We start from the raw sequence: 26,621 nt of genomic DNA on the forward strand, positions 1-26,621 counted from the left end.
CCCTTTTGACTTAAGGGCTTTTTATGTGTAAAAAAAAATGTTTGCCTTTGCAGCAAGCCGCTTTGTTAAGCAAATTGTTGTTTTCACACATTCACTATTTGGCTTGTAACCAAGCTACAAAGCAGTTGGTGGTGGATTTCAGTACATTTTAATAGATTTCTTGTTATACCTCTTTGATTCCTTTATAAATCTGTTACACAAATGTATTTCTAAGTAGAATTAGTCTTCTCATACACACTTAATGTAAGTAACATCTGAATCCATTTTTAGATGTAATTCTCTTGTAAGAATTTTTTTATCTCACCTGAAGCAATGTCAGTTCTTAATGCACAGGATATGTGCAGATAAAGCATGATTTGCCACAGAAGTTGAATTATTTCAAGGTTTTGTCTTGAGTCATGAAATGCACTGCTGTAAAGATGACACCCACTACAGAAAATTGTATAGAAATAACTTAGAGGATTTTTTAAAAGTTGGCATTATATTATCTCCTACCTTTTAAATCAGTTTTATTTGTCAGGAGTTCTAATATGTCACTCAAAGTTTAAGCAAACGCATTTGACTAGTATAAAATACCTATCTTGATTCATGTATTAGCATTATTTGAAATTATAAATTCTTATGGCATGCTAATTGTAAAAGCACATACTGTACCTTTTAATGTGTAATACCTGCTTATATAAATGATGCATGAGTGTCAGCTTTCTGCAGGTCTCTGATTGCAAGCCTTATAGCTCATGCCATTACTGATACTACTCATCACTACCATGTTAGACCTGGACACTGCCATTTGTAATTCTTTATTGTTACATACAAATAGGTGGTGTTCAAAAATTATGTTATCTTCCTGTATTACTGGTAATGTTCATCCTGGTATGATACTGTGTTTGATTTTTTTGGAGGACTTTCCTGACATTGTGGATAACTTCTATTCATTATTTGGTTTAGACCGTATAAAAGATTGAGACAATCATTAATGATTTTTATAGAAGTATATTCTATTGGCTGTATTTATGTACATATATCCTCTGTGGCTCTCTGTTAAACTGGGTTAAAGTATTATTTTAAATGCTGGCATTTGTGCAAAACCTTACTTTGCTTTTTTGTTTTTTTTTCTTCCAGCACAACTCATCAGGTAGTTTGTATCAACAACATAAATTTTCAGAGAAAGTCTGTTGTAGTAAGTATTTCTTAATAAAGTGTGAAGTAGAAATTAAGTGTCTGGATTTTCTTCATACTTTCAGAGGAAAAAACTGCACTCACAAGCTATTTATGCTGTTCAGCTACTTTATATGTTATACTTTCTAATCTGATGCTTCTCATAAGTCTGTCATTGCTTGAAATAAAGTTCTTTCTAATTGTGAGCACTTCTAGAAAAAGATTTCTAAATGAAAGCTGCTGCATTGTAAATATTACGGAGCAATTTGCAGTTCAGAATTCATGCTCACACTGTGTTAGCTGATGTTTGGGATAGACTTACAGAATTTTCTACCTTGTGTGTGAGTTCACTTGGGCTTTGAAGAGACTTTCATCATTTCAGGCCTAAAGTCTTCAAGGGTCTTTGTCAATTTACATATCTGTTTAAAAGGATTCTGCTTAGGTTTTAAGAATTCTTGTCTCAAATTCAAGTGCCAAAACATAATGATGCTAATAACTTGAAATTTAGTCAATAGAGGCAGATTTTTTTCCAGTAAAACAGGCATGATTGTCAGTCACATTGAATTTTTTGTTTTGTCTGTTTCATTTACAGCTGCGAAAATTCACCTGTTAAATGGCATGAAGGAAAATGTAGAAAATCCAAAGGGCAATTCATTTTCCTTTTTAAATATGAAAATACCATCTTTATACCAGTGATTTTTTTAAATTGTATTAGTAATAATTTTTTTGTATCTCTCTAGTTTTTAAGTTGTTAAAGATTTTACAGAAGATTTTGATTTGTGTTTTCATAGGGTTATGTGGAACTCACAATATTTCCCACAGTGGCAAACCTGAACAGAATCAAGCTGAACAGTAAACAGTGCCGGATTTACAGAGTGAGAGTCAATGATTTAGAAGCAGCTTTCATCTATAATGATCCCACACTGGAGGTCTGTCACCATGAGTCAAAGCAGTAAGTGGTGTGTTTAAGACTCTGCAGATGGAGTGTTTTCTGTTGCTCTTAAGTATAACCTATTCTCTTTTACAGTCAACTTTTACCTGGATTTCCTGATGATAATCTTTGGTCTGGTCTAATTTTGGGGAAGTATTTTGGCAATAATTTTGACTCTTACACTAGTCTTCTTTAGAGTTTCTTCTGCTCATTTATCTTTGTATTGTTTTGTGAAAGTATCAAAAATTTTCCTATAAAGCACTTCATGGGGAAAAAAGGCCTTGGATTTGATCTGTGTGCTCAAGACAGACACTGTGTATTCCTTTTTTCATCAGTTATACAAGAGCTTCAATAATTCAGTTTGCAAATACGGTGTTCATTTATATAGGACACTGAATTTATTATCAGAGTTATGAAATTTTCTTTGAGTCTTGATACTGAACCACTTGAGTATATTAATTCTGTAATTCTGTTTGCTCTGTGACTTGATGTTTTTGTTGTTGACTCTATTGCTCATTATGTCAAAAATTCAGAATCCTTTATTGTAGGGATTCTAGACTGTTGTGAAGTGCTAGAAAGTAAAGCTTTTCGTCTTTCCTAAGGAATCAAACTTTCATTATTTATTGTTGTAGATAACAGTATAAGTCCTAGAACCTGAACTCACTTCAAAATTTGAAAGGCAAAGTTTCAAATTTCTTCAACGTCTCATATTGAAGAGTATGTTCAAGATCATGTGGCATTCTGTATGTTCTGGGGAACTGATATGGGAAGGGGCTTTAGCAAATGATCTTGTAGCCATGTCATTTTTGGTGAGAGCATGATGGGCAAATGTTTTCCCTGGATAATCTCTTTTGATTTGCTGGAACATTGATATTCTCACACCTTCTTTTGGCTGGCTTGGTTGAATTTACAATTTGCTGAATTGTTGAAAAACTTCTAGTGAAAGTGTTGTTCAACAGCAGCTGATTAAAAAAATCAGTCCTTTAGGCTGCAAAAGACTGGCTGAAATAATCTAGTCCAGGTCCCCTCACATGGGGTCAGGTAGAATTGATTCCACAGGGCTGTGTGCATTTGGGTTTTGAGTATCTTTGGGGATGGAATCTCTGCAGTCTCTCCAGGCAACTCTCTCCAGTGCTGATGACCTTCCCAGTAAAAAGCATTCCCTCATATTCTGATAGAATTTCATGTGTTTTAGCTTACATCCACTGACAGGAGCAGACACAGTGGGCATGAACTGAGACATAGGAGGTTCCCTCTGAACATCAAGAAACAGTTTTTACTGTGAGGGTGTCTGAACACTGGGATAACTTATTCAGAGAGATTGTGGAGTCTCTATCCTTGGAAATATTCAAGTCATCTGGATGTGCTCCTGAGCACCTGATTGTAGGTGACCCTGTTGGAGCTGAGGGGTTGGACTAGACAACCTTCAGAAATTGCTTCCAACCTCAGCCATTCTGTGATCCTGTAATAACTGGAATCCTGTGTAACTCCTGGAAGATGTGAAAAAGGAGCAGCATTTCAAATTATAAGAGGGAGCACTCCCATTATGTTAAAAAAGGGATTACGTGAGAGAATTCTGTCATTTTGTGGAGAAGGTGAGGGGTTTTTTGTTCAAACTATTCAAACTTAATGGAAAATCTCTGTATTTTATAACTCTTATGTTATTCATAGTTATGAAAGACAGAGGTCACTAAATATTCATAACAAAAAACTAGTATTCCTCTTTCTGTATCTCAGAAATTAAAGGCAATGTGAGTTACAAAATATTAGATGAAATTAGCTGTATTTTTCCATTAAAATGCCTGGTCACAGTTGGGTAGTTAAATACAGCATCTCTGCTCTTTAGGCAGGATTGCAAGCAGAATTACTAGAAATCTAAAAACTCTAGAATTAGTACCTCAAAAAAATCATCAGTGTGTTTTCTCTGCCCTTCTTTACAAAGAGCTGCTTCTAGAAACATTGGTTTGTGACAGTAGTCTTCAGTCTTTATATCAAATCATACTACTCTAACACTAGTCTTTCTATCTAATCATCTGGTCATCTCTTCCAGGTTCTCATTTGTTATGGCAAGTTTGGTGATGATGTCCTTTGTGCCCTTGCAGCTGAACTAGGTGCAGCAATTATTTTGAGCGGGACACAGATTAGACATGATGGTTTGTTTCTGATCTTAGAGGGATCATTACCTTTTGCACAGTTTTATTAAGTAGTCTGTTGAACTAATAAATGGGAAATTAAGATGGTTCTTGGCAACCTGTTTATTTTAAATATTTTGTTTTCAATCTTTAATTTTCCCTGTGGTGTGTAAAAAGTATAAGTTTGGGTTATAAGATTGTATATACAAACATCTTCTTTTGTTTTGATAATGCTTTTAGTTTCTTAGATGTTGTTTTCTAAGAGACTTAAAATCATAGAAGCATTGTAGAAATTAGAAAAGATCCATAAGATCATTGTCATATGTCCCAGCCATCAACCCAGCACCACCATGACCAGTAAATCATGTCTTCAGGGGCCATGTCCACAAGTTTTTTGAACACTTTCAGGAATGGTGACTCCATCATTTCCCTGGGCAGTCTGTTCCAACCTTTACAGTCTTGTCTATGAAGAAATTTTTTCCTTGTAGCTTATCTGGGGCATAAGTATTAAAAAAATGTATTAATTTAATGGACACTTCCCTACCATTTTATCAAATTTAAAATAATCTGAAGACTTCTTACTCCCTTAGTTAGCAACAGAATTCTATTTAAAATGAAAAATTCTGTATGGAGTAAAGATTAAAAAACCTGCTACAGTGTCTCTGACTTGAAAGGTTGTGTTTGCTGATAGGAGGTTAAGAGAAGTGGTTCACTGTTATGTTGTGCAAATTTTGGCATGCAAGAAAACAATTAAAAGAGGATTGAGAAATTCAGCTTTATGTATAACACAATTCTGTCTTCAGAATTCTGGCTTCGCTATGATGTTCTTTGCTACTTCTTGGTGAGATGTGTGAGATCACCTCTTTGTATTCTGAATTGAAATATTCAACTTGTTTTCAGTTGCAACAGTACTATTGGATTTTAGCATATTTGAGGAAAAAAAATCATTGACACGTGTTCTCTGTCTTTTCACATTTTCAGTGTTGAAGAAGGTGAAACGATTTTTTTTCAGTCATGTATTTTTTCAGTTCCCCTGAATATTAGAAAAACTCTTAGCAAAAAAGTAATTAAAATCTGTGAAATTTGTAGGAAAGTTTAGAAGCCATTAGCACATTAAATATATTTTTAGCTTTGATGCCATTTTCATATCAGAATAGATGGATGAACTTAGATAATGCAGTCACTTCCTTCCTGACTGAGCAAACACCTGAACAAGGGTGTAAGGTATGAAATAATCCACAGTGCTTTACTGTGTGTACACAAGATGGCAGAGAATCCCATTTTACTTGTGCTTTTGAGAAGAGTTTCAAATCTTCTGGAGACTGCATGTAGTGTTGGAGAGTGCCTATTTGGGTCATGTTTTGGGGCTGCTGTTTTTAAGTGTTACAGTTGCCTATCCTCCTCATCTTTCTTTTTCTTGTAAATTGTGTTTTGATTCCGTCAGTATAAGAGAAATAAGCTTGCTTTTTCTGGGCTATACTTCTACATTCTATGTAGAAATCCTAGTACATATTCTGAATACTGAGACAACTGCTTGTATCTCAGCCCTATTTATTTAAAACTGACAAAGGAGATATATTTTTTCCTTAATCTTATGGTTGAGATTGTAAACTGTTAAATAGGTGCAGCAAAAGTTTGGGTGCAGTGGTTAGTGCTGTGATAAGTGAAGTTTGTGAGGATCCTGTTGTGCCTGCTTATGTGCTTCACCTTTATGAGATAATTAGGATGCCAGGCTGAGGAGCTGTTGCATTTTACTGTTGTTATTGTGTAAAGGAAGCTATGTTTTTGTATAGCTAGCTAATGTGCACATAATGCTTTCCTGTGTATTGCTGGTTCATTTGTCTTTTTTTTAGCCTGAAGCCTGTAGTATTTAAACATTACAAATATGAAGATGTTCTGATAACCTCTGACTTCACTGTTGCTTTAGTTACAAGCAGCAGTAAGCTGTGAGAGGGAGCAATGTGGTAGCCTTAAGGGCACGTCTGTCTTGCAGTATTTTTTCTTCTGGGAAGTCAATGATCAAGCCTTTAGACTTTGTACAAAATAGAAAAATTTCTGGTGGACTGAGCATGTGTTGCCTTGCTGCAATAAATAGCCTTTATTTACACTGATATAATGCTTGTCTAATGCTTGAAAATTCATTACAGAGTTTGTTAGAAATAAAAGTGTCATGGCCAGGACATAATTGATTTTTACAGTAGTTAGGAGCAGAGAAAGGCTAAGATCTGGAGATTATTATCTACCATCTTGTCTTATTTTCCAGGGATGGGAAAAAGGCTCCCTTCCAGATCCCATAGCATGGCAGGGGGTCAGGTGTTTTTATGAGTTACCTGGGGTGAGCAATGCCATGTGAAACATTCACCTCTTTTCTCATACATATTGTCATTGGTATTGTTACTGTTACTATTTGTTTCTTATTTCATTGTTGTCTCTTGTAAATTGTTCTTATCTCAATCCATAAACTTTACCTTTTGTGGCTCCAGTTCTCCTCTGCAGCCCACCACAGAGGCAGAGTGGAGAGATAGAGTGGCACGTGGTTTGAAGTAGTTTCAGTGGAAACACTAAATGGGACCATTCCTAGACCATGACACAAAGGTGCACAGCACTTTTGAAAAGAGATGACAAAGCCCTTAAACATGACCAGGAATGAAAATTAGGTTTTTCAGCAAAGGTTCAAATCATTGCCCTAATAATAAATCACCTATCTGTGCATGTATTATATCTTTTACGTGGTGTATCATGTATGTACTCCAATATCAAGTGCTTATTCTACATGGGAAGCAAAATAAAATAGTAATTGAATTACTGGTTATGAAGAGTAATGCATTACAGGCAGAGCAAATAACTTATTTTGCCAAGTTGATGTTAAGTACTGTAGGAAAACAGTGGTTTATAGACTGTGTGTTTGGCACATACGTTTGTAGCACTGGTGCAGCTACTAATATCAATTTAGTAATTTTAAAAAATAAATCTCTGTAGCAATGCTTCTTTACAGTTGCTCAAGCTGCATGCCCTTGGGCTGTAATTAACAGTGTTTGGGGTGAATGCTGATAACAGAATGTATCTCTGTTGGGAAAAGACCATGAATACACATTTATTTTTTCATTGTCAATCTACACTTAGCATTAGGAAAATTTATCATTGTTCCTTGGACTGTAACTTCTGGCATGTGCTCTGTTTTTCTTAAAATGGCCATATGTAGTTTATTGAGAATAGTTCACTCTATGAAAAGATTAATCTGTGGTACTATGCCTTTAATGGATTCCTTTTACAATGAATCACCCATTTGAACTAGAACACTTCACAAAAATAGAAATATAAGAATAGACTTGTTTTCCATAAAATGTTAAGCTCTGGAGTCTCCCTACTTTGCTGTAAAATCATAACCTTTTCTTGTCTGTGAACACAGTGATGTTTAAAGTGTAGCTACAAGCTCATCACAATTCTCTAAGTTTGAACAAATTCTCACTGTGTAGGAAAGGGATCCCTATCAATAATAGTCAATTTTCAGAAACAGTTTGGAGTAAAATTAAACACAGTCTAACAGAATGTTACTGTGGTTTTCTGTTGCTAGCTTTTTTTGATTACTTACAGTTCTTAGTCATGCAGACTCTTTTTAAATTGAGTTTTCCCAGTGGTATTTGTTTGCCTTTATATAAGGTATAGGGTGCCATTTGAAGGACAGCTTAAAGCAACTTTGCTCAGGGAGGTTCTTTGACCCCTCAGTATGACAGATAACTAAAAGCTGCCTGATTAGAAAAAAAGGACTTACTTGCCCATTTGACACTCTCAGCTGCATCCCTACAGGATCAGATGAACATTCTCCTTAGTGGGTGAGGTAGTAGTGATGCGTGAGTGAGGCTAAGAGGCAGCACAGCAGCTGGAGTTTAAGTGGGCTGGAATTGTTCTGGGGCTATACCTGAAGTTATACTGTATTCCAGGGTACAAACTGAACCTTTTCCTTTTAAAACTTGTTGGCATTATATCCTACCTTTAGGTATAGTTAAGTGCGAAAAAGGAAAAGAAAAATATATTTAAACTTGAGGTTTGTGAGATTCTCTACAGAAATGGTCCCATTTGCTATTCAGAAGCTTTCAAGCAAAGTAGAAAAGTTTACTGCTCCTGACATTCTCAGCCTTGGTAGTGGTGCCAGGGAATTTGTGCACTATTATTGCCAAAGATGAAGAACTACATGAAAATATGTTCTCAATATATTTTAGAGTTTTAGCAAAATTTTTTATAGCTGTGCAAGACTCGGAATATTAAGCAGGGTATTTGACATACCCAGACTTACAGAATGCTGGTGGTGGCATGGTTAATTACACTTTGTTCTTCCAAGTAAGGTACTGTAATGTGGGTTGCTTTCTCCGTGGATGGTGAACAGAGAATGGCTAGATGAGAGCAAAATCCTGAAATGAGATCATGTCTGCTTTTTGTAGACTTCAGATTCTTTGGAAGGTGGAGTCCTCAGCCAAAAGTTCATTTACTCCATTGTAGTGCAGTGATCCTGCACCTGGGTCAGGACAATGGCCAGTATCAGTACAGGCTGGGGGATGAAGGGATTGCAGGCAGCCCTGCAGAGAAGGGCTTAAGGGTGCTGATGGATGAGAGGCTCAGCATGAGCTGGCAGTGTTCATTTGCACCCCAAAAAGCCAGCGGTGTCCTGGGCTGTATCACCAGCAGTGTGGGCAGCAGGGTTAGGGAGGGGATTCTGCTCCTCTGCTCTGCTCTGGTAAGATCCCACCTGCAGTGCTGTGTCCAGCTCTGAGGCCATCAGCACAGAAGATCATGGAGCTGTTGGAGCAGATCCAGAGAAGGCCACCAGGATGGTAAGAGGGATGGAGCACCTGTCAGTGTGGAAAGGCAGAGGCAGTTGGGGTTGTTCAGCCTGGAGAAGATAACAGCTCTAGGAAGATCTTACTGCAACCTTTCAATACTTAGAGGGGGCTTTATAAAAAGGATGGGGCAGACTTTTTAGTAGGGCTTGTTACAGTAGGACAAAGGGTAATGGTTTTAAACTAAAAGAAGGTAGGTTTGGACCAGGTGCAAGGAAGAACTCTCTTACTGTGAGGGCCGTGAAACCTTGGAACTGGTTTCCCAGGTGGGGTAGATGCCCCATTCCTGGAAACATTGGAGGTCTGGTTGGACAGGACTCTGAGCCATCTCATCTAGTACAAGATGTCCCTGTCCTCCCCCAGGAAAGTTGGATTAGATACCTTGGGAGGTCCCTTCCAACCCAGAGTGTTCTGTGGCTCTGTGATTCCATGACTGCTTTTTGCTTGATTGTGTCCTGCTTGTGCTTGGATTCATCAGCAATACCTAAATTCTGTGGAAAGGGTGATAAGTTAGTCAAACACTTTCTCTTCTGGTATAGAGTTGTGTAAGCTTTTGAAAAACTGCGTGTACTGGAGAATTAGAATTAAGATGATGGATGAGAGGCTTTTGCTCCCATACTTTAAACAGTTTAGAAATCCATTTTGAAAAAGTATAGAAACTATCACATAAAACTGTAAAAGCAGGGTTATTTTTGAACTATTTAACAATAGTTAAATATAATCACATTAACTAATAAGGTAACATCCTGCTCATAAGTACTTTAACAGAAGACATAAGCTTGTTCCTGCTCATTTCAGTAGAAAGCAATTAAACTAAGTCATAACTGAAGTAATGATCTGACTTTGTAGTGAAGTGAGCAGTTAATGAGCAGCTGATTTTGTAGCAGTGTGGGGTTTAGATGGTGGATGCTGCTGCCTATTTCCCAAAGAGCATCTCATGTGGAAAAGCAGCTTGGGTGAGCATTCAGGCAAAGCAGTAAAGTCTACACTCACCACAGCTAGGTCAGCAAAGAGAGGCAGAAGGGCCTTTTGTTTGCTAAATTCCAGCCAAGGTTTATTCCAGCACAGCAAATGGGAAATCAGGGACAGAAGACCAAGCCACGTGGTGTGCACAAGGTTAATTAGGGATCAGTGGCCAATGGTCTGAGGGCTCGGGGGTGGTACAGAGGGCAGGACAAAGGGTATTGCCCTACAGGGAAGATGGGGCTGGCCACCAGGGATACCACAGCCAAGGAGGAAAGAGGGAAAGGAGAAACCACAAGCATTAGGAACACGTGGGGAATGAAAACTGGGGTGGATTGGTGCTGGGAGGGTCCATGGGGAAGTCTTCTCTTTCAGCCTAGGTGGAGGCTCTATGGCTATATTCTTCCAGGGCAAGGCCCTGGGGATTTCCCTGAGGGGTTCAAAGGAATCCACACTGATACGTAGTTGCTCAAACCTGATTACAACAACTGTGTTTGCATCTTAAATAAATAACGGTACACTTTAAAAAGAAGAATATTTTGAAACTAAGAAGTATAACACATATTTCTGTTTTTGTGTATTAAGGCCAGAACTCTTAACATATTTTATGTGTTATTTACAAGTGCATTAAAAAACCCCTATTTCTATCCATCAGGCTAAAGGGGAAAAATACCATTGCCAAGCAAAATCTCACATTTAGAAAAGCAAAATAAGAGCAAGATTGCAATATATGAGGATATATGCAATATCTGCAATATATGCAATATCTGCAATATATGCAGATCTTCAAGACAGAGCTTTAGAATAAAGATACAAACTTCATCCAAAATAAAACCCAGAATTTTTAATTTCTATTCCAATAAATGTAGTTATTACTCTTATTGGCAAGAAAACAACACTGAGCATTTCTCAATTTATTGGGAGTTATTGATGTTTAAGTCTTTTTGATCACAGATCACTTTTGCAAGAGCCATATTTTAAGTTCTGGTTGTTGAAATCTAATCTTTCCTCCTTTTCTCTTCCACTCCTTTAAAAACAAAACAAAACACTTGGTTGTCCACGCACCTTGAAATTCAGTGCATAGAAACACAGTCTTAACAACCACGGTTGTTTTTTGTGGTTCACCACAACTGTACTTTAAGAATTAACTGGCTATTTCTGACAGGAGGAATCTCAACTATTTCTCCAATGCCTATGCTGCCGCTGTCAGTGCTGTGGACCCGGATGCTGGAAACGGAGAGCTCTGCATTAAGGTTCCCTCGGAGCTGTGGAAACACGTTGACGGTAAAGAGACCATACTGAAAAATTAATTTAAATTCAGAGTTGTCAGCTACAAGTTTGCTTAGGAAGATAGTAGCTTTGAAGAAATAGAAGTAGTTTTACATTATCTTATGAATTTGTGATTACTGTTTCCTTTTTCCTCTCCACTTGAATTCTGAAAAATAATTTCACTTTTTGATTATAGGGAGGAGTGTTGCAAGGCTTCTTGACACTATATACAAACATACTCTTGGGTGGTCATGACCCCAGGAGAATACTTGGGGAAGTGGGAATAATGAAGCATACTGGGGGTTAAATTGTAATTTTGAAGCTGCTTACAATATATATGGTCCAACAAAAAAATAATTTACAAGGATACAGTATATACATCTTTTTACAAAGCTCTACTAATTTTATGCTACCTCACTTCAAGGAATGGTCACTTTAAAATTGATTTGGTGTGAAAGTAGACTCCTGTATAAACTGGCACACTGGATCCTGGAATAAGGAACCGTTGTAATAAGTTACTCTCCAGTGTTGTGTATTTTCTTACCAGGATCTACTCATTTCTTGTATTATTTCTTGCATGGTTTTATTGGTTTTTCCCATGGATTTATGAGACCTCTGAAAGACCCATGGATTTATGAGACCTCTGAAAGAATAACGCGAGGCTGACTCATGCAGTATTGTCAGATGCACCTTAATGGAAAAGACATTTTTGTTTATTTTAATTTCTGTGTAAGTTCCTGTTGCCTTACACAAGAGGAGCAAGCCTAGAAGGGAAAATATTCAAACATTTATGATTTCACTTTTCAATGTTTGAATGCCAGAATATGGTGACACTTGTTGGATAAATTTCAGCCTATGCTTGGATTGCCAATCTATTCATAGGTGAGATTTCTGTGAACCTAAACCAAAGTGAAGACACTTAATTTACAGGAAAAGTATTAACTATAATAAGAGATTTTAAGCAACTGCAAATGATAATAATATGTCTTTTAAGAATGTGCCTGCTTCATAGAGTTTTTGGAGAAATTTTTTTCAGCAAGATGCCAAGTTCATAGTTAGGATACAGTCTATATAAATATGCTTTACTGTTGGGGAATTAGAAGATGAAATGTGACTCCAATTGCAGTTTTTATTAATTAGTAAAGATTTTTGTAAATGCATCTCCTGTGAGTTGTGCTTAGGGAGGTCTCAGTTTTGTAAGCTTTGAGCTGTACTTTGTAAGTGGACTGGGAAGTCCATGAGAATGAAGTTATCATAGTCTTTAAAGACCTGGAGTCCAAAACTGAGTTAATATTCTACAATAACTTCATGTAAGTTGTATATACTTACTCAGTTTTGGTCTTTGTGCTGCAGAGTTAAAAGTCCTGAAGGTGCATATAAACTTTTCTCTGGACCAGCCAAAAGGAGGCCTTCATTTTGTGGTACCCGACATGGAGGGCAACATGGCAGAAAGAGGGGCTCATGTCTTTTCATGTGGTTATCAAAATTCTACAAGGTAAGAAAACTGTCTTTGAATGTTAGATTTGTATTTCCTATTTACTCTCAAAGTGTAGGAAATACAAATAATTTATTTTAATTATTTCAAGTTTAAAAAAATTCTAAAATTTAATTTGTGCTTCAAAGGAGCTTACTGATGTGAAGTAGCATCTAATGACTAGTAATTAGAATGTCTAGTCTTTATAGCTCAGCAAGAGGTAAAGACAAAATAAGCTTGTAAAGCTTTATAAAGTTAATGTATTGTAGAAGTCAGTATGTCAACATTCATATATTCTTAAAGTATTAGGGATATAGTTTGGAACTTGAAAGAAAAATCATCTGTGAAAAAGAGTATAATTATTAAGTATAATTGATAACCATTTTCCCCTAATCTTCACTTTTCTAGATTTTGGTTTCCTTGTGTGGATTCATATTCTGAGCTGTGTACCTGGAAACTTGAGTATACTGTAGATGCTGCAATGGTAGCTGTTTCAAATGGAGATTTGGTAGAAACTGTATACACCCATGATATGAGAAAGAAGACTTTTCATTACATGTTGACTATTCCAACTGCAGCTTCTAACATCTCCTTGGCAATTGGACCTTTTGAAATCCTTGTTGATCCATACATGCATGAGGTAATCTTCATCAAAGAAGCCTCCTTTTTTTTCTAAAGAATTACTGATGTTTCATGTTGCAGTCAGTATATATTAGTCCAAGAATGGGTATTTCTAGATCAACCTTCATTAGTACAGTTGTATGATAAAGCTTGTCTTGTAATGCCTGCATTTAAATTTATCTCAGAAAAAAAGCCTTTAAATAAGCAGCAATTCCATTTATGTCTTTATTTATGGGGCAAATTTAGTTGAAATGGCCTTTCTTCCCTGAGATATATAATAACTTGATATTTATGTATGTAAATATGTTTGTAGGTCTTGTAACTAATTTTCCTTTGTTTGTAGGTGACTCACTTTTGCTTACCACAACTTCTCCCACTGCTCAAACATACCACATCATACCTTCATGAGGTGTTTGAATTTTATGAGGAGATTCTTACCTGCCGCTATCCTTACTCCTGTTTCAAGACTGTTTTTATAGATGAAGCTTATGTTGAAGTAGCTGCTTATGCCTCCATGAGTATTTTCAGGTTAGTATTTGAGAAAATTGCACCTTTTAAATCCACGGGCCTAGAAGGTCTAGATCCAAGACTGTTGAGAAATGTGTGAAACTGGTTATTTTTATAGCCTGAGTGTTGGGCTTCCTAGTTTGAAAAGGCTTGTTTATATCGACATTATGGGGTTTTAATGCCATTTCCATTTTTATCTGTTATAAAGATGTTGCATTTACTTTAAGAAAAAACTGGTGGTGATTTTCCTTCTGAATTAGAAATGCCATGCATGAAGTATTTAATCTCAAATTAAGTGCAGAAATATGATTGTGTTTTATTTTTCTCCAGCTGAAATAAGGTATCAGGAATCCAAGAGAATGTCACCAGTTAAACTACTTAGACTCCATACAGAGAGTTGTGTATAGATGATAATAGCAGGAGATCTACCTCAATTAAGATTATTAAAAAGTAAAAAATACGTTACTATCTCACTGAAAAAACACTGAAGAAATTATTTTCCTTGTTTTGGTTTTTAAGGCAAGGTCTCTTTTGTTTCTTTGGAGCCAATGCTCATGTTGTGTTATTTTCTTTTTGTGGGGACCCAGCACAAATCTCTTGCACAGCGCAATGATTATAGATGAAACTCCACTGACAAGGAGATGCTTGGCACAGGCCCTGGCCCAGCAATTCTTTGGATGTTTCATATCCAGAATGTCCTGGTAAGTATTTTACCACAGTATTCTCCAGAAAATGGGGAGGATCTAGGAAGTTCAAAGTTTAATTTGCAAATTGCATTTTATCGAAAAAATAAGTAAAACAGTAATTGTAGAAGAAAGCAAAAATGGGAAAAAATGTAAGAATAATAAGCTCAATAAATGAAAATCCATTAGTATTTTTTGTTGTTTTGAAAGGAGAATGTGAGAGATAAAAGCTCCAAAGATTGTATAGATTGAATATATCTTCCTGAATGTTGTAGAGTGCTTTGGTGTCTGAAAATTTTAGAAAGCTAATTCTTTTGCATTATCAATTTCTGTTAGATATTTTGGATGATGAAGTATAGCCTGCACGCAAAGTACTTATAGAGCACAGAACTAATAAGTTAAGTTTTTCAGGGAGGAGAATGCAGAAATTAGTGTCAAATAGGAAAATCCCTGCTAAGGTGGCTGTAACTCCATGTCTCAGAAAACCTCCCCAAATGGCTCTTGCAGTTCTGATCAGTATTTATCTTAAATCCTTTTGCATGCAGTTTATTTACTAGGGACAAGTAGCCAATTACTTTTTTTAATAGCAAAAGCCTACATCCCAGAACATATTTGTCTTAAAAACAAGGGAAATCAACATGTTCTTAAATTGATGTTTGTACTGTTGTAATTTCTGTGGCTCCCTTCTTTATTTCTAACCTACTTCTGTGATGAAGGCAGTTTTTGTATCCTTCATGACTCCATTTTCGTATGTTCTTGTTCTGTTTACTTCATCATATCCTGTGTACAATGTCATTTTTCTGTTTAAGGTTCTAGTTCATGATCATGATCTAGTTTTAGTTTTTGTCTGTTTTTTCTCTCTTAGAACATAACTTACAGAAGGTGTGTTTAAAAGAGTGTCAAACAAATTGTGAGATAGGTACTTTGTCTACTTGCTGTCCAGGTCTTCTGCACTTCACAGAGTTGTGTACTAGGAAATAAAGATCATATTGATTAGCAGTTGCTTTAACTTTAATGTCCATTTCCACCTGTTTATTATTATTGTTTTAGCTAAAGTAGGTTTTATATTTTAATCTGGATTTCTGTGGTAAAAGTTCAGTTTTCACTGACTTTTCAGTTTCATTGGTTCTGTCCAGGTGCCAAGTTCCATAAATTGGTTAACAGCTCATCAGACTTCTGTTGACTTAGAGAAGTTATACAACCTCTTGAAATTTGTGGCTATTTTTGAGTTGGTCAAAAATACCATCTCTTACAAAATATCCTCTGAAGTGATATAATTCATGTTTCTTTCTTATATAGGTCAGATGAATGGGTGCTAAAGGGAATCTCTGGTTACATTTATGGCCTTTGGATGAAAAAAACCTTTGGTGTTAATGAGTATCGCCACTGGATTAAACAGGTAACATCATAGCGTTTTCTGTACCTTTCAGACATTTTGCATCAAAGAAAATACAGCATAAAACCTGAATATAATATAGCTTTGCATTGCAATCTAAAGACCTTTTTAGTAGTGACAATCCTCGGAGCTGAAATATTTTTACCACTTGCTGCAAGGAAGAACACCAAGCATACAAAGCAAAATAGATTTTTGTTACTGACGTATGGATAATGAATAATAATTGTTGTTGTCTCTCCATGCAATCAGTTTTCCTCTTTTTGTTTGGACTCCTGAACAAAAAAAAGAGTCAAAAAAAGATACTACTTTTGGAATACTTAGGATAGAAGTATAGGATTCGTAAGAATTTGTATTTGGTGAATTTCTTATACTGTGATGGCTATCCATATAGCTCAGGAAGGCTCCAGTATTAGCTATGATCAGTGGTGGTTCAGGTATCTTTTAGTATCATTAAAGTACTAAATGAAATAATGAAACAGTACAAAGCTCCCTGTCTGAAGTGATTCTTCTTGGAAAACAAATTTCTATCTAGAGCTTACGTTTCTAAATGCAATCTTTGAGACAGGTACTTTCTAGTGATAGCAGCAATGGCTCCTCATTCTTTGCAAGTAACATTTATTCACAAAAAGATACATATCTTCTTTCTCTCATCACCTTCTCTTACTCTCCCTATTCCAAAAAGTAAATCCTAACTCTGCTTGCTCCATTTACATCCCTTACTCACCTGGGGACCCAGTACCATGTCCTTCTCTGCCTAATGCTCATTTAGTTCACCAGTCTGGTGTTGTCTGTGCTAGAGGTGTGGGTGCTGCAGAGAGCAGCAGAACTGGGTGGAGGTCTTTTGGAAGAGTTCACTGCTGTCTGCAGCAGAAGTTGCTCATGTTGTTCCACATCTGTCCACACTAAACTATAGGTGTCCACGTAGAATTGAGAGGTGCTACTGTCACAGGCTCCAGTTCTGCCCTTTTTCAGTATTTCCAATATATGAAGGTGTGCAAGTTGATATGTATCAATAAATCTCAACACATATAAATATTTGGAAGATCTTTAACAGTGCATTGTAGACAGGCATCAGTTTCCATTTCCTGTCCTTAAGCTGACACAATTTGATTCATGTTGACTTTTGGGTGACAAAAGTCACCCTTAGGAGCCCTTACGAACATCCTGCCTTAAGGTATGCTTGTTAACCTGGCATCACACAAGTTCAGACCCAGTACAGAGCTTGGGCCAGACAGATATATTTATTTATTTATATCTATATTTAATATATTATATTTATTTGTGTGTGTGTATCTGTTGTTGTTTTCCACTGCATGAAATACTCATCACATTTATTTCTTTTGGTCAAAGACAACTTATTTATTGAATAATAATAGTGTGGTTATAAGGTAGTTAAGCACTGTTGGGCATTAGCCCCCTGTTCAGCCCCTGAAAAAGTATGAAATACTAATTTCTACTGTTGTATTATTGTTTGTCATTTGAGGAACATCCTTGATTTTAAAATACTTCTCCCTTTGTAAACAAACTTATTAGGAGGTATGATTTGAACAATATTAAAAGCTTTCCTGTCTTCTTTAAATAATTTTTCTGCTCTTCAAAATTATGCTTACTTATGTATTTTGTTCTTAGGAGTTAGATCAAATCGTGGCATACGAACTGAAGACTGGAGGAGTTTTACTGCATCCAATATTCGGAGGAGGAAAAGAGAAAGACAAGTATGTTTATTTAAGCTGCAAGTCATTGCAGGGTATGTTTTTATGGGGCCATTAATATATGCCTTGGGTGTGTTGTGTAGCACAAGGCCAAAGGCTGAAGATCTCGAGCTGCCCAAGGCATGTATTACCAGTCTCATAAAGTACATCTTGAGTATATTCTAACTGTTGTTTTTTATTTCTTTCAATTTGAATCTCAAAGGAAATGAAGCATAATGAATGTTTTTAATGCTGTTACGAAACTGCTTTTTAGTAAGAGGATAAGAGACAACATGGAGCCAGAATTTTGATGTGAGCTGTTTCTGGAGTGGTTAGTGATTTTCAGGCTTTTTCATGGTATCATCAGCTTTCTATTTCTTTGCTCTTTTTTCTTTCTGCTCTCAGATACCACCTTGTAGTCTTAGACTGAGATTCCTTAGTATATTGGGGGTAGAAAATTATTAGATCAGTCATCTGTGAACTACTATTAGTTACCAGTGTGAACTGGCTGGGTTTTTATTTTCCCAATAATTGTAGCTTCAGTGTGTGTAGCTTAGAATGATTCCCCTTCCCTCTCTTGCAATACTCCAGTACTACCCAATGAGAAGTGCTAAACACTGGTGGTGGAAAATACTGCTACATGTCAGATCAGTAAGTTGATATGGGTTTTGGCGACAAACTTTTGCTGGGTTTTTCTTTTCTTGCATAAATTGATCTCCATTTAACACAGCCTTACAAGAGTTGCTTTTGGAAACACACAAGCAGCATGTGCACAACTGCAAGATTGAGCCTGTGCAGGTAGACTACTATGTCAACTTCTGTTCTTTACTGCAGCAGAAGCCCTTGTCTTATGAAAATACAACCAAAATTGTCTAGAACAGTGGCTCTTTTGCACTTGATAGTGTGCAAATCCATATTTTGTTAATTTAAAGTTAAAACTCTGGGTTTAGAACTGAATGAATTTTGAAAATCACTACATTCACTGTAATAAGATCAGATGACACTAGAATTAAGGGCCACATTTTTAAATAAGGAGATTCACTAAAATCAAAATCTCTTTCTAACTGTTTATTTTACTAGTTGCACTATATTTATTCTAGAATTGGACATGAATAATTGAGAAAATCTTGTTCTAGTGCTCTTAAAGTTGTGTTTCCTTGCTGTGATATATTGCTGGAAACTGTTTCTAGTTATTTTACTACTTCATTGTGTTACAGCTTGTTAATAATAACCACAGCATCACTTAAGTATGAATTACAACTTGCTGTTCTTTGTAGATTGCAGAGTTCCCTGGTATGTAAATTATGGATGTGTTCCTGATTCTGAGAGATAATTTGTATTGAAGGGAAGTATTTTCATAATGGGGCCTAGAACATTTTTCTCCAGTATATTCTGTGCATTTCATTTCTTTGTTCTACTTGTTATGATACAGCTGGCAAATGTATTTGCAGCACAGTAGTTCCAATTAATAATATGAAGAAAATTTGTGTTAAGTAATAATCTCATTTTTCAGCTAAATTAGAAGTAAAATATAATAAATCATCAAGGGAAATAAAAACCAAAAACCCAACTTCCTTCAGACACACAGATTAATTTGTGTGCAAAACAAAGGTCTCAGATTCTTCCTGTTTATGTCTGGTGTAGTACCAGCACTGCACTCCAGAGTACTTATTCTAAAAGTCAAAATCCCAGAGCCTGGGAAAATGCAGGAAAGAAAACTGCAGATTAACTGCTGTTTGCATGAAAGCTTCAGAGCGAAGCTTTGTGTGTAACCTTTTCATTTCCTGTCCTCCTCTCTCAGGCTGTGGTTCTCTTCAGCCTTTGATTGTGCTGGTACCACCCTACTGTAAAAATTAAAAACTCTATGTTTCATATGGAAGAAGCTTACTAACAGGGTTTATATTGAATGGCTGGACTCTTTTCAGGAGCATGAGCATTATAATATTCTGTGGAAAAGCTGCTTCACTGTCTACTTTGACAAAGGCTTTAGGTCCATATTGGTAATTTTAACACTGTTTTGGTGCCAGTTCAATAAATAATGATTGAAGAAAAATATAATCTGAAGAAATGTATTAATATTGAGTGAACTACAAGATGTAACTGTCAAATGCAAACTTGTGTCAGTTTTTTTTGCAGTTAAATAATGTAACCAGTACCAAAATCAATCAACACTTAGTAAATTTAAAAAGAGATCTTGGGATTGTGGGTACTGGCTCAGTTGTAATTTGCAAGAAAAGAATTTTACAAAAGTCAATCAACTGTAAAATTTGAAGCTGGATGGTTTTTATTCTGAGACCAAATTATTATATAATGTCTGAGCCACAACCTCAGTTTCCTCCTTGAATTTCAATTCTTTCATGGTTGCTAATCCTTCCCTACCTCAGAATAGAGAAGTATCCAGAACAACAGAATTGTGATAAGGAGAGCTTCAGCAACTGCTTATCAACTACAAAGAAGGAGTTAACCTACATACTTCTTTTTCACAAAATTACTGTACCTAAGAAGGGTAATACTTGCTTAAATTTAGAAACACTTCTCTTTTTGTATCTTCTTAAGATGTTTAAGCAGATACTCATGAGCAAAGTCAAGAGATTCTCCCAGTACATAGAAGAATGGAAAAGTTATTAAGGTATTGCAGCTACCTTGATTCTTGCCATCTGAAATATTAAGGGCTGCAGACAAGGAGCTAAATGCTGGTACTGTCTTTTCATTTGCTAGTGAACCTCAGCAAACCTGGTTTCTTCAGATGTGTGTTACTCATTCATGGAAAACTCAGATGTCCTGTGAAAAATACTAAAAGAAGAAACATAGCTAAGCCACATACAGTTGCCATAGGCTTGGTTCATCAAGAAAATTAAGTCAGACTATTAATAATTTCTTCTTCTCAAATAAGAGTCTCTTTAAAAGGAGGCAAAAAAGTCTTATTCTTCTCAAGGATTAAATATTACCTGCCTAGTCTTCTTTGCCATGTTACCTGATTTAGAAGATACCAAGTTTGCCAAAATATTGAAAGATAAAGATGCTAACTAAATTAAAAGGAAAGAAACTCCTTAGGCCCATCACATGAAAGTGTTCTGTGAATTGTAAAACTCCTACTTTTCTTGAATTGCAATAATAGGTTATTTAAATACAAAATATTCACTCTATACAGCCACTCTTAAATGGAAGTGGTGCAGGAAGATTGCTGATTCATGAGTAATTTCCAGACTCAGTCACAGGTTCCTTGCTCAATGTGCTGGTGCTCCCATTGTCTCCACAGCCCTACACAGCAGCTATCATGTGCCATTAATCTCTGTACAGTACTTGCTGTCTGCCAGGTACTGTCACCTCTCTGGATAAGTGAGTGGTCCTTTTAAGCGTGCCATGATTTGTAACTAAGGCAGTACAAGAAATCCTAAGTAATTGTTGGTGCAGCTCTAAGCTTGGTTGCTCGGGTACATTTTAAATTTCATTCAATAAAATGCAAAATAGATGGTTTTTTGATTTTTTTTTTCCAGCCCTGCTTCACATTTACATTTTTCTATCAAACACCCCCATACACTGTCCTGGGAGTATTACACGATGTTCCAGTGTAAAGCACATCTTGTTATGAGACTGATTGAGAACAGAATTAGCATGGAGTTCATGTTACAGGTAGGTATTTAGATGATTATGTGGAATATAAAAAACTCCTTGTCTTCAGTTGCATTTCTGTTCATGAAATAGAGTTCAGAGATGTAGAGAACAGGTCATCATAGGATTCCATTTATGGTTTCAATTTCAGCAGGACTGCACAAACATTTGGTCATTTGGGTTAGGATTCTTATGCATAACTTACAGTACTTTTTATATGCTGCATATTCTCTTTAATCTTAAGGTATTTCATTGGATGGGTTATTTTGATTTGTTGTTAACACTGAGAGCCAGTTTTCCTGTCCCTGACTGATGTTGCTGTGAGCTAACCTAATGAAATTATAAATAATGAGAATCCAGCTCTCTCATTATATGAAGTTTTCAGTGCTAGATGAAACTTAGATGCTGGTATTAGAGAAGCATTTGAATAGAATATTGTAATTTTATTCTGAAATACTGAACTTCTGCAGAACTGTAGTTTTGCTTCTTCACTAATTATCTTTTGTGACATACTTGTGAAAGAATAGGGTGCTACAAATAAACAGTTAAAAAATGAGTGATGTTTTCTCATCTGCTTCAGGTTTTTGGGGGGTTGGCGGTTTTTGCCTTGGTTTGAGGTTATTTTTAGGGAAAACATATATGTTATTGTGCTAGAGCTATTTTAGGTGGTGGTCAGGTTGAAAATACTGCAGAGAATCTGATGAATGTTTAATTTCTGAAAAAGAAGATATAGTCAGTGATTTCTTTTACTAAAGATAATTGTTGAAAGTTGATGATCTTTTAATGGATTTTGTATATGCATATGTATGTGTAACTTGGAGGAAGATACATTTGGACTGAAAATTTCTGATATGGTCAAGCAAATAATTTCCTGTAAAGTCTTTATTTTGAAAACCTTTTTTTAAAGCCAGTTATCAGAAAGTGAGTTTATGGACCTTTAGTTGCAATTAAACAGAAATTAAACAGAAAAGCTTATTTTATATATAAGTATTTAGGGAAAGTAATAACTTTTTATCATTTTAGGTTTTCAACAAGTTGTTGAGTCTGGCCAGTACTGCTTCATCTCAGAAGTTCCAGTCACACATGTGGAGTCAGATGTTGGTTTCCACATCTGGGTTTTTGAAATCTATCTCAAATGTCTCAGGCAAAGACATCCAACCTTTAATAAAGCAGTGGGTGTATCCTTTTTATTCTTGGTCTGGATTGTTAATATGGAAAATGAATTTGGTTTTTTAATTGGCACAATCAAAAGAATGTGAAGAAGGGCATGAAATATTTTTGCATAAAACAGTTAAGTACATTATTCTGTTAATTAGATATATGTGTGAGCCACAAGTTCACAATCTTTTCACAGTCCTTTGAACTGCGCTGGCTTTTCTACGTGTTCTTTACTAGAAGGGATTTCATTATTTTAAGTTTTCATTTGAAAGAAACACAGGAACTCTGCTGGAATTTAAGGCCAAATTATACTAAAAGGATTCCAGAGGACACTGCCCATAGAAATATGCTGAACTGGGACATGGAAAATACTATAGTCTGGTGCATTTTAATATTTGATTTCCAGTAAATCACCATGAAATAAGTAACCTAAAGCACAGACTATTAGTTTGCAATATACTTTAATAGCTTGGTAGCTTGTGTTAATAGTACAGTTTCAGGTAAAATAAACCTTTGTGTGTTGATTCTTCAAATTTAAGTGATATTAGTCAAGAAACAGGGTTTCTTATTTTGAATTGATATGACGGGGCAATTTGAAGTGACTCCATTTAGCAGGTTTCATTGTTAGTTTTATTTAATGTGACTCCAGGCTAGAGTTGTACGTGACTCCAGCAAAAACATACCTTACTGTTGTAACAGACAACAAAAGAAGGTATTTAATTTGAGCTGACTTAACAACATTCATGCATCTCAATATCTTAACTAAAAAGCACTATATAATTAGTATTTATAGAGTAATTTGAGAGATTAGTATTTTATTTGCATCAGAAGTGTTCATAAAATATAAATACACATTATTCTGATTTACATACCTTGCTGTGCCAAGCGCTTAAGAAAAATAGGAGTTCTGTATTCCCACTGCAGTGACAGATAAAGGTCAGCATTACTATCTGAGCTGGGTGAATCTAACTGCATCTGTTCTGTAAGGAAGAAAGAATTGTACCTCACACATTTGGGGATTATTTTCACCTTTTCCATACTTTGGCCCCAAGGCTGATCCTGGTAACTATAACTTGTATTTAATCCTATGATTGCAACTTCCCTACCATGCTTCAAACACTGCTATTCCTGTGACAGTGGATTTCCTACCCTATAAGATCCTATGATCTTACAGAAGGTCTTCATGTTGTTTGGGAGGAGATCTTACTGCTATTAAGAAGTGCTGTATTATGCCATTAGCAAGGGTTGTGTTGATGCTGAGTGTAAACCTCGTGCTGAAAAACCACTAAAAATGTCTTAAACTGTACCTGATGACAAAGTCCCAGAGCTTCAGGAAGGCAGCATCCATGAACAGAACCAGTCTGAGATATTTAGCCAAATGGCCAAATTTTGAGAGGAAAGTTAATAACCTCTGTATGAGAAGAAGTGTCTTTGAATATGGAAGCTCTTCCCTTAAATGTTGGGACATGAAGGAACAGATTTTCCTCCCTTGCTTTTGTCTCATATTGTCAGAGACTTGTGAGAGTGTGCATTAGACAAAATGCTTCAGTTTAGGGTTTTAGTTTACTATAAGTCAAGTGTAGTAATGGCTGTGATACAGAAATGAAGGATGAAATTATTCACAGGAAAAATTGTCTGGAAGAAATTATTGCCTGGGCAAAAATTTAGAGTGAGATTTTTACTTTTTATCATTCATATTGTATACTTTCATGTATACCTGAACACAGACACACACACACACACACAAATGCTCACATGACCTAGTTTGGAAAACTACAATAAAATAATGGAGTTAAATATAGTGTGGATAGAAAACAGAAACTAATGTCTACATTTTCCCCTTAGTTTTATTTAACTAAAATACATAGTAAAACCATATTGAAATTACTGAAGTCTTACACAATTACTTTTTCTGAGAGCATGCCAAGGACATTGGATGTGGTGGAGTCCAGAATAGTTTTTCATAATTAATTTCCTCATACTAGGTAGTTTTCATTTCATTTCAGTTTTTCTCCATAAGAAACATGAAAGGGAAGAAAATTTAAGGAATGTAAAACCCCAGAATTTCGTGAATGAACATGAGTGATTCTTCCAAATTTTCTTGGAATGGGAAATTCTGGGAATAAAGAAGCATAAAGCAAGTTTTAAGAATTGAGAATCATGGATTTTTATAACTATTGCATTGTGCACTAGAATTCCTATACTGCTTATTAGGGATCAGAGTGGAGTGGTAAAATTTTATGGTAGCTTTGCATTTAATAGAAAACGGAATGTATTGGAATTGGAAATAAAACAAGATTACACATCTCCTGGGACTCAGAAATATGTGGTAAGGTGCATTTTCCATATTTAACCTACAAGTATGGTGTATACATTAATAAGCATAAGTTTAATGTTAATAACAAAATCTTGTGAACTTGAAGGGTCCTCTTAAAGTGACAGTGCAAGAACTTGATGGCTCATTCAACCATACATTGCAGATTGAAGAAAACAGTCTTAAACATGATATACCTTGCCATTCTAAAAGCAGAAGGTAAGAGCTGAAATACTAACTGCAGGTATTTTTACTATGGATTTATGAAAACATTCAGGGCATTTGATGATAAATATATGCTTCTACTTAATCTTACTGAATAAGATTTACCTGTGATGTAAGTGGAGAATTTCATACTCTTTAAGGACAGCAAGAAACTTTACACAGTTCTTAATTATAAGTGATTTTGTAGAAGTTTTATGAAGACCTAATTTATGTAGAATAAGTTGAATGAAGACTCTAATTAATCAAATTATTCAAAATGTCTTTGAATGGGAATCACAAATTAGAGGGAAGACACATGTAGGCCAGAGGAGTGCCTCAAGTGAAGAGAGTGCTGGGACTGTTGGGTAAACCTAAGGAACAAGAAAAGTGACATACTTCCCTCATAGAGTCTCTCCATCTTCTAATGCATTTTGATAGTTACTTTGAATTCTACTTCTCAAGCTTCTGTGTTTATGTGTAATTGTAAAAATAGTGGGAGTAAAAATTACAGAAATGGTTACATAGCTCAAATTTGTGAATATTATGCTGTTGTGTGGTGAAAGGCATGGAGTACTTCTGCATTCTTAAACTTAAGTTTTAAACATATATTTGCCAGTCTGGTAAGTAATACTTTTTTTTTCCCTCTTTTTCAATAGAAATAAGAAGAAAAAGATTCCGCTGATGAATGGAGAAGAGGTGGACATGGACCTTTCTGCTATGGAGTAAGTTGGCTTGTTGGAGTTTCTCAGTATGAGTCTGAGCCATCTTCCCCTTGTCTAAAGCCTGCTATTTTGAAGGATTGGATAATAAAGTTGTACTTTATTATATGACTGAAAACTTTAAGACTATCTCACATTTCTCTGTCTTTTCTGACACTTCTCTGCTGTAGCTAGGAAATGCTGGCAAAGTGTAAAAAGTATGGGTTGACCAATATAATCAGATTTTATAAAAAATCTGGACATGGTATGGTGATAATAAATTTCTTGACTCTAACACATTTTCAATGATAACCTTTCAGCCTGACTTCATAGGTAAAATGTAAACAAGAATTTGTTTGAAACAAAGTGAGAGCAATTTTTATTGGATCTTGATGAAGACCATTTAACTGCCACTAATACAGACTGGTTCCTGAAATCTGTAATTACAAAATAATTCCTCTGGATTAAAATAATGATGAAGTGCTTTGTACTGAAATCCACACTGATGTTCATTTCAGTTGGAGCTGTTAAGCTCTTTGGAAGCAAATTGTTGCTCAGTGTAAATACCTGGCTTACCATCCTTGACTTGGAGCCAGCAGTACCCTCAGAGACAGTGGAGGTGTTGGCACCTGGTTTTCTGGCTGAGGGAAGTAAATATTCTGCTCTTGAAAGCCAGTGGTGTCTCTTTGAAGAAGGATAGATTGCTTTTCACCTTAAAAGTGTTGCAGATTCTCATAAATTTATCTCATCTAATACACTATGAGAAAAAAAATTGTAAGATGTATTTACATTGAGCAAGTCATTGCTATGATTTCCATATGACAGTTGACATATGAATAGTTTAATTATATTGAAGGATAATTACCCTTAATATTTGTGACTATTTTTGCTCATTTGTGTTCAGGTCCCTGCTGCATTACCCTGAGCTGATACTTCAGTGACCTTAGAATGACCTTTGAACTGGGATAGGATTTT

The 26,621-nt window shown here is 35.8% G+C and overlaps 1 protein-coding gene across 3 annotated transcripts in view; it reads left to right on the forward strand.

Moving 5' to 3' along the window:
• The window catches only part of TAF2 (TATA-box binding protein associated factor 2), a 60,549-nt gene that overhangs the window by 1,022 nt on the left and 32,906 nt on the right, over positions 1 to 26,621 (forward strand). For 2 of the 3 annotated variants that reach the window (XM_036398854.2, XM_036398838.2), the window contains exons 2-15: positions 1,126 to 1,180; positions 1,950 to 2,110; positions 11,185 to 11,303; positions 12,642 to 12,783; positions 13,171 to 13,402; positions 13,727 to 13,911; positions 14,478 to 14,591; positions 15,873 to 15,972; positions 17,599 to 17,684; positions 21,158 to 21,293; positions 22,296 to 22,450; positions 24,645 to 24,759; positions 24,854 to 24,963; positions 25,605 to 25,670. In XM_036398854.2, the coding sequence (XP_036254747.1) occupies positions 1,126 to 1,180; positions 1,950 to 2,110; positions 11,185 to 11,303; positions 12,642 to 12,783; positions 13,171 to 13,402; positions 13,727 to 13,911; positions 14,478 to 14,591; positions 15,873 to 15,972; positions 17,599 to 17,684; positions 21,158 to 21,293; positions 22,296 to 22,450; positions 24,645 to 24,759; positions 24,854 to 24,963; positions 25,605 to 25,670 (1,776 nt within the window). The remainder of the gene's footprint in view (positions 1 to 1,125; positions 1,181 to 1,949; positions 2,111 to 11,184; positions 11,304 to 12,641; positions 12,784 to 13,170; positions 13,403 to 13,726; positions 13,912 to 14,477; positions 14,592 to 15,872; positions 15,973 to 17,598; positions 17,685 to 21,157; positions 21,294 to 22,295; positions 22,451 to 24,644; positions 24,760 to 24,853; positions 24,964 to 25,604; positions 25,671 to 26,621) is intronic. The other variant, XM_036398846.2, reaches the window with a different exon arrangement.

Source organism: Molothrus ater, chromosome 1 (genome assembly GCF_012460135.2).
Source record: "Molothrus ater isolate BHLD 08-10-18 breed brown headed cowbird chromosome 1, BPBGC_Mater_1.1, whole genome shotgun sequence".
NCBI classification, from domain to species: domain Eukaryota; kingdom Metazoa; phylum Chordata; class Aves; order Passeriformes; family Icteridae; genus Molothrus; species Molothrus ater.